This window comes from Curcuma longa, chromosome 19, assembly GCF_044706935.1.
Source record: "Curcuma longa cultivar G26 ecotype Majalengka, Jawa Barat chromosome 19, ITB_CL_G26_1.1, whole genome shotgun sequence".
Lineage (NCBI taxonomy): Eukaryota > Viridiplantae > Streptophyta > Magnoliopsida > Zingiberales > Zingiberaceae > Curcuma > Curcuma longa.
Genome location: NC_133879.1, coordinates 1,387,375 through 1,396,414, shown reverse-complemented (window position 1 = coordinate 1,396,414; position 9,040 = coordinate 1,387,375). Strand labels below are relative to the sequence as shown.

At 38.0% G+C, this 9,040-nt stretch overlaps 1 protein-coding gene across 1 annotated transcript; it reads left to right on the top strand.

Moving 5' to 3' along the window:
* Positions 1-555: 555 nt before the first annotated feature.
* Positions 556-1,845, top strand: LOC141812557 (B3 domain-containing protein Os03g0120900-like). Its single transcript, XM_074700561.1, has one exon. The coding sequence runs from the start codon at positions 822-824 to the stop codon at positions 1,686-1,688; it is 867 nt and encodes a 288-aa protein (XP_074556662.1). The 5' UTR covers positions 556-821; the 3' UTR covers positions 1,689-1,845.
* The last annotated feature ends 7,195 nt before the right edge of the window (positions 1,846-9,040 follow it).

The window sequence follows — 9,040 nt, the reverse complement described above, 5'->3', positions numbered from 1 at the left end:
GTTGAGAAGAAGCAATCCGGTGGGCGGGACAGCAATTGAATATATTTTTCCAACCTCATGCTCTTCTCCTTCTACAAGAGTCAAATCATTCTCAGACCAAACTTTACTATTCCAGTTAACCAAACCTTTCTGAGAAATACTATTCCGATTTCTCACACCAAATCAAGCCTAGCCGATCGAGTGGAGCTGAGTCTAGCCGAGCTAGTTTCCTCCTCTCCTTGTACCACAAAGCAATACCCCCATTAATTACTTTACTGCTGATCTTAATTGTATATGATTCGATCGAGTAAAATAATGGAGCATGCAGAAAAAGATATGGTATCTGTCGAGTGCATAAGTTGCATATAAGATATGGTATCAGGCACAGGGTCTTTCTTTTTTTAGGCCGACTTGCTCGGTGAGGAGGCTCGGGCGCAGCTAGCTAGGCCATCTGTATGAGCTGAAAGGGACAAGAAGCTAACCCACATGAGCTGAGACAGATAGATAGATAGATAGATAGATGGATAGATATAATTCATTCCTCAATTATAAACCTACTAGTATTATCCTTAGTGTTGTCTTTTTGGAGAGGCAGTGGAGATGATAATAGTATTAGCATGGATATTGGCAGAGGCTAAAGTGGCCTCACCCTCCTTGTTCTGGGAACCTTCTGAGTCAGTATGTGCGTTGGCAGGACAAATTATTGAGCGATAAGAAGGCGCAACCAAGCTACTTTTCTTGTGATTCGCAGACCTCTAGCTTCCTCTTTGATTCCTCCTGTGGATGGCCGAGAATTGTAGGAGGAGAGGTTGATTAAGGTCTGCTAGTTTGTGTTCTGATCGATGGAGTTCACACACGGAAGGAGAGAGAGTTTTTTCATAAGTAGTCATCAGGAAGAGCAGCAAGTGCAGGTAGGCGTCGCGCCTCTTTTGATGGTTTCGTCTTCCTCGTCGTCGTCGAATTTGCGGGGAGGGAATTGGATGGTGCCGGAGAGGGAGCAGATGTTCGAGAAGGTGGTGACGCCGAGCGACGTCGGGAAGCTGAACCGGCTGGTGATCCCCAAGCAGCACGCGGAGCGGTACTTCCCGCTGGACGCGGCGGCGGACGGCGGGAAGGGGCAGCTTCTGAGCTTCGAGGACCGGACGGGGAAGGCGTGGCGGTTCCGCTACTCCTACTGGAACAGCAGCCAGAGCTACGTGATGACCAAGGGCTGGAGCCGCTTCGTCAAGGAGAAGCGCCTCGACGCCGGCGACACCGTCTGCTTCAGCCGCGGCGGGGACCGCCTGTTTATCGACTGGAAGAAGCGCCGCGTCCGCGACCCTTTCACGGCGGCGGCCGCCAGGGGGGCCAGAATTAACCTTCCTTTCACCGGATTCTCTTTCGGTCCGCCACCCATGGTCGGCCCATGGGGAACTACTTCTCCCAGCTTCTTAGCACCTTCCACCGCCACCCCTACCCACGGCTCGCAGATTGTCTTCTTCCAGGCGCCACCGCCAGTCGAGAGGCGGCCCGCCGACGTGTCGGTGGTTCTAGAGTCGACGCCATCCGCCACTAGCCGCCAGGCCGCTGCCAAGGGATTGAGGTTGTTCGGGGTGAACCTCTTCTGCTCCGGATCAGAAGGGGGCAGCAGCGAGACACAAGCTTCTTCGTCGCCGGCGTCGGTGTCCAAGGAGCAGAAACATTCCTCGTCCTTGAATCTTGACCTATGATTCCAATTTTGAGCTTCTTGATTACTTCAATTAAAAAAGAAGGCGACCTCGATCTCTCCTCTTCTCCTCCAAATTGTAAATATCCAGGATCACAGATACAAATTTGCTTTTGTAATGCTTGCAAAGGAATTGAAGTTCATCAATTGCTTATCTTTAATTCGTTTCCAACGTTATGCCTTCTATTTTAAGCTTCTCTCTCACAGATGATTCCAAAGAAGTGGACTCGACAGCATTCCTTAAAAACGAGGACATAGAGACAGTTCTGGAGAAAGAAAAGGTCAGATCTAAATCCCTCTCCGTTCAATTTTTTTCTTGGGATGTATCCCTCTTTGTCTGCTGTCTTATCCGCTTAATTTGCTTCTAATTACACAATTTCTTGATCAAGAGTTTATTAATCTCATAGTTTAGATAGATAGAAAGAGATTAGGCGTGCATGTGAACTGTCTGCTTGCACCTCATTAATTAAAGGCTATATTAAAGTACTATGACATTCAATTTCTTACTGGCAATTTGTACACGGATCATAAACACACCAGAACGCACTTTCTGTGGTGCTTGCAGCTAACATAAGTATTTGCATACATGCTAAAATAAATCAATGCCTACCTGGATAATTCTTATATAGATATCCTCACAAACATATATACTTTTTCCAAATATACTAGTAGAGATTGTTTCTTCGCTAAAGTATTAACAAAACAATTTCAATTGGCAACTTTGTTCTTAACTTTTACACATACATAAAATGATTTGAATTGATCACTTGTAACTAAACATTATTAATCTAAATGTAATTCAAACTAATGACATTTCTGTAGCTATTTAATTTGTTAGTTTTGAGTAGGGTTGTAAAAAGATAAGCTGAGTTAAGTTTTGTGGTATTCAAGCTTGTTTGATAAGATAGTCGAGTCAAGTCAAACCAAGTTTAAAATGAACCAAGCCATTGAAGAAATGATTGTTGAAGCTTGGTTTGATTTCTTTTTTATGAGCTTGATCTTGATTCACACTTGGCTTGAACTTGATTCAAACTTAGCTTAACTTGGTTCAAGTTTAACTTGAACTTGGTTTGTTTATATATTATCAACCTCTCAATTCAAGTCGAGTCAAGTTTTGTCGATTTTGAGTAAGGCTGTAATCAAACTAAGTTGAGTCAAACTTTGTGGTGTTCAAGTTTATTTGATAAGGTAACCGAGCTAATCCTAAAATGAACCAAACTGTTGAAATAATTGTTCAAGCTTGACTTAATTTCTTTTTTATGAGTTTGGTTCAAGCTTGATTTATTTAGACATTATCAAGTTCTTAAATCAAGTTTGTTTGATTGTTTGAAATTTTCATATTTTAAACTTATTTGGTTGATTATTGAGTTTGATAATACAAATTTATTTATTTATTTTAAAATTTATTTATTTATTTTGTATATTGATAAGAGTTTTATTAATGAACATTATTCATGAACGTTGTTCACGAACATTAACAAGCTGAATATATATGTGTTCAAGCTTATTCGTTTAGTTTAATGAATTGTTTCAAATTTGTTCATTTAATTGATTTTGTGTATTGAACGAACATAAATAATCTCTCACCAAATTGAGCACTAAATTTATTCACGAATATTCGGTTCATTTACAACCCTAGTTTTGAGTGCCATATATATACATGCCTACTATTTTTTTTTATCTTAAAATGATAGTAGATATGTGACATTTGCCCCTATTTTTCGGTTCTAGAGCAAAGTAATTCATAAGATCATTGGCATAATTAGCCACGTATTTCTAACTACCTACCACTTTTCAGTTATGAAGTCTCACTTATGTTAATCAACTGTTCTTCATGATTTTGATTCATATTTCCAAATAGGTATAGAAATTTTGCTTCTTCATCAACATACAAAAAAAGGCTAAAGGAAGAGTCATGCATGAGGTGAATAAATCCATATATGCAGTGGAGATCAGTAAATTGTACTAGTAATTTCGTAAGGGTTATTACCAATGCCTTATATGTGCTATGTATTATGTATAAATATCCTGAGTAACATATTCTCTTATTTATGTGGTACATTTGTTTCCTTCAGATCGAAAAGATTCAGTTGAATCATTTTTATGTGTCTTGTTTATATATATACACACTCCTTTTCTTTGAACTAGATCTCTATGTTTGATCTTGATCTTGACTGAGATCTTAAAGCTGAAAATCTGATGATTCCTAAATGATGTAGCGATATTAAGTTTTCATTCCTTTCTTTTTTCATCTGTCCATGCATATACAGATTAGCTGGTGAAGGAGATGCTTTACTTGTTAGTGACCATTGATTCATACTACTGTTGAAGGACTTGTAATTTCTTTAATATTAGCTTCTGAATTCTCTCATAAGGAAATTGTTTGCTTAATTAATTATCACTGTCTAAAAATATTTGAGATATATATGCTTTAGTATTCAAGAAGATCGAGCTTGAGTACCTTGGGATTTAGACTGATAGATTGCCATCGTTGTACTAAAGTCTTTGAGAGGTTGCTTAGAGCGAAAAGCAGAAAGGCTAACTTTTGTATATGCGTGCTTGGTTTGGAATGGAATGCAATAGATATTTAGTTTTACACAAAAGAATTTACAAATTAAAGATTAAACCATGCATACAATTATTCAATATCAATTGAAGTTTGGTTTAAGGAACAAAATAAATGAGGAGCAAAATAGTCATTACAATGGAAAATAGCTTTCCTGATAAGAAAACTATATTTTATTTGACTCACGTGGCTACTACTGTTTGGACAAATCTATTCTACTTAAGTTTGTACTATTATGACTTTTCTATGTGAATCTAGTTCTATCAAATCATTCATCCCGATTGGTTCAACTAACCCTGACCTAACTCACTCAAGTAGTCTCATTCAACCCTATTGACCAGTCTGACCTATTTTGATTGATCATTATTTATATACTTCGTAGAGGTTGAAATAGAGTAAAAGTATAAAATTATTCACGAAGGAAAATAAATAAGGAATAGCAATCCTTAGAATTGATAAAATAAGGACTAGTTATTCTTTGTAATAATTATCCTAAGTTTATTTTGCAATAATTATTTTATGAAAAAAAATCAGACACCAAATGTGTCTAAAATAAATATACTAACGAATCACACCTCATCATATCCTATAGACAATGCTAATGTGGTTGTGCTGTGCACTTATCATTCTTAGAAAAGAGATCCTATAAGTTCATATTTGTCACTAACTGGGATCGCCTGCATGAATTTAACTCTTCTGTTCAACAAATCTGTAAATATAAACCACAAATAGAATGATGTTGAGCATTGAGAGTAAGGTGACTGAAGTCAGCCAGCATTGATGGGCACTCATTAAACATTTTCTCTTTTTTATGTGCAGATTTTCTAGGTTTTTTTGGTGTGACTAATTAGTTTTGTGCTTTACTATTCCTTCTGGTAAACAGTAAAAGTATCTATTCAGATTCAGTTTGAGTCATTCTTGGATTGGTAAAGAAAGCATTAATTCCTGCAATGCCAGTTGATGTATATGAAAAGTCAAATTTCATTATGTTTGAGTTCCCATGTTTATGTGCATAGATTTAGAGATGTATACTGGTCCAGTATTAATTTCCTGTTCTCGTGTAATAATGAAACAACAGGAATTTGATGAGCTACTTTTCTTTTCTTGCCCTACATTTTAACTATCTGGCAATGCTAAAAACTAAAGGTTGTTTTCATAATCTTCTGTTGAAGACATAGGTATTTAATATAATTGTATTTATTTGTGTGTACTCCATGCATTCATGACAGTGATTAGAAACCCTCTTTCATCTCTTTGCCCAAACTCATATGTGGGGATGTGAAGTGGATGAACTTGCTGGATCTTCTTTGCTCCTTTGTTGTTAGAAAAAAACACAGTAGAGAAAGAGAGAGAGAGAGTGGTCCAAGGTTCAGGTTGATGGTGAGATATATAGCAGACAAGGAATGCATACGAACACTGTAGCATGCAAACTCCTCCCTATCCCTCAGGAATCCCCATACATCTTTCAGTGGTCCTGTCTGCTACTGCTGCTCAACCTTTATACACACAGCAAGCACAGCATCTCTTTTTATCCTTCCACCAGCTACTGCCCTTAATTTGCAAGACAGCCAACATGCTTCTGTTGCCCTAGCTTTAAGTTTCTTCCAGGGATACCGATACTGATCCTTATATATATATACTTGTGTGTCTGTGACCAAGGTTAATTTACACGGCAGCACGTTCATAACTCTCCCTACAGGCTACATTGTTTGAGAAATATACACTTAGAAACGCAAGCTAGGATTAAATAAGGAATCGTGGAACAGGAGATTACTATTTAACCAGCAGTTCAATGATGACCAATGCAAATAATAAGGCATGCCTGCTCGCAGCAATTAACCAATGGAGCAGCTACAGTAAAGGCACAGAGCAGCAGAGGCCTCGAAGTGTGTGCAGAGCCTATGAACATGCGTATAGGGATTCTATATTGTAAGCTTCTGCAGGCGAACTGTGTCTCCAAACTCAGACTTCAATCCATTTAATCATAAATAACAAAATTGCAGGTTAGAATAATGAAAATATTTTGATCAAAAGGGAAAATTTTTTACAGATTTGTCTCATTTACTTGATTGGCTCTGATTATATCTGTTATTTCTGACGGTGAAATATTCCATTCATCGATCTTCTAAATTGCAGAGTAGAAGATATGATCATGGAAAATATAAAGGGAATCAAAACATGGTTTCAAGTGAAAGTATGCTCAGCTCGTGAATCTGAGTGGGTATACAGCAGCACTCAATAATTCTAAGAGCTTGTCTTACAGAGCTGCAGTAGAATGACAATGGGTAGAGACAAAAAGAAAACACCATCTCTATATGATCCTGAGGCAGTGCAAAAGTTGCCTCTGAGGATGATAGAGTACTGTTTGGCAACTAAACTTGAGCTGGCTCACGTTGAACATCTGCAGATCGCCTTTAATTCATGCATGCATTTGGTTACAGTATCATGCATCCACGCCTTGTTGCTTTCATGCCACTCGGATAAGTATGCACGGCAGGGGACGACTCATCGAGCCCTGTAGGCCGTACTGTAGTAGTATTAGTATATATAGCAGTAGGAGCAGTGCACAGGGGGCACTTGGCGGTGGATGCTTCAGGCTTAGCTTGTTTAATGGCTACGACGAGGCAGAAAAGATGCTCCTTTATTGCTTCGCAAAACCATTGCAGTTTGCATGAAAAACAGAGACTTAAGCTTCATCAAAGCCCATGGCGGATAGGGATCACCGATGTTATTGTGTGGAGCAGCAGCTTTTCCATCTCTGGGCATTGGGCTTGGGCATTTGGTCCTCCCAAATGGTTTGGCTTCTGGGGTCTGTTCATGAGGTAACATCGGACCAAGCAGACGACGATCCAATAACAAAAGTTTTGAAACCCAAAACCCATTTGCACTTTATTTATTTATTTTTGATAAAAGACAATTTATTTGTAAAAAACTATTTTTAAAAGAATATATTTATCTTTTGCAGTTTGAAAATAATACTAAATTTTATAAGAAAATATTTTTCAGTATTAATGAAAAAGAAAAGTAATTTTTTTAGTGTCCGACCTATCTAATTTGCTTGGCAAGATTAGCTACTTTAGATTAGCCTTGCCTAAATTGACTAAGTAGTTTAGATTGACCAACCCATCTTGCTTAAATTGACTGACTTGTTCAAGTATATATTAACCCTTGCAAATCGATTGATCTAATTGTATAGACACACTTATACACCCCAACCATTCCCCCTAGCTAGCCTGATTGTCCAACTAGATTGATCATCCTATCCAAATGTGGGCAGTGGATTAAGGACGAGAGGATTTATTAATAGGGCATTGAGTGATTGAGGACCTAGAGACCTAAGTGATATGAGAGGTTATAGGAGAAAATTATAATTTTGGGACTTTTCTCTTTGAGCATAACCCTGGTAGATTATTTAGTATCTTGGTTAACTACCGGTCCTAAATTGTATAGTTTACCTACACTACAAAAATCTCTGGGATTAACAACGGAATTAGCGATGAAAATTATTTCCGTCGTTAATTATAGCGACGAAAATAATTGTTTCCGTCGCTAACGAATAATATAGTGACGGAACATAATTTCCGTCGCTAATTAGCGATGGAATATTATTTCCGTCGCTATATCCGTCGTTATATAACGACAGAATTATTTTGCTGTCGTGAATTAGCGACGGCCTAGCGACGGAATAATATTCCGTCGCTAATTACCAATTTTAGGGCACGCCGGGTCAGTTTCTTTTCTCGCGATCGCCGTGCGTGTTTCTTCCTTCCCAGCGACGGAATAATATTCCTTTGCTTTCTCTCCTCCGGTTCCGGTGAAAGCCACCGTCGCGGCAGTCTCCTCCCTCCAGAACTCTCTCGCGCGACACTCTCCTGCCTCCGGCAATCCCTCGCGCGACACTCTCCTCTTCCGACGATTTCTGCTCGCCGCGGACTCTCCCGACGTTTTCTCCTCCGGCAGTTTCTGCTACGGCGTCCTCCGACACATTCTCCTCCGACGATTTCAGCTCCGACGTTGTTCTTCTCCGGCACAGTCTCCCCAAAGTAAGCCGGCGGCCCTCAGTTTCTGCTTTTAGCGTTAATATTTGTTAAATTTTTATGGTTAATATTTTTATTATGGTTAATATTTAGGGTTAATATTGATGGTGGTTAATAATTAGGGTTAATATTTTTGTTAAGGTTAATATTTAGGGTTAAAATTTTTGTTATGATTAATATTTAGGGTTAATATTTTTGTTATGGTAAATATTTAGGGTTAAATTTTTTGTTATGATTAATATTTAGGGTTAAGGATGCCAATGTGATTGAGGATGAGTAGGGGATTCAATCCTTAAAAATTAAAACTTGGGGCAAGTTTCATGCATGAGAACATATGAAGATATGTTCAAGAAATATGAAATAAATTTGAATTCTATGAAATGTTAAATTAACTAATGCAATGGGTGCATTTTAGTTTGGGTTTGACAAATATAAAGAACCAGAATCAAAATTAGAACCATAAAACAAAGTTTATTCAAACTTTTTAGTTAGTTTTGAAGAATAATTATAACCTGAGAATTAGGATGATTTTGGATGAAATTTACTTTCAATGCATGTTGAGGATCATGGAACATGCATGAGACCAATGAATGGGATATTATTAGTGCAACTTTTTGATATATTGTTAGTGTTTGAGTGAGTAAGAACTTACATGATACATATGAAATTTGTAGAGCTTGTAATTAGATAATGAATATGGTTAAAGTATATGTAATCATATTCCTCGTCTCGAACATAATTATACAAACAAGA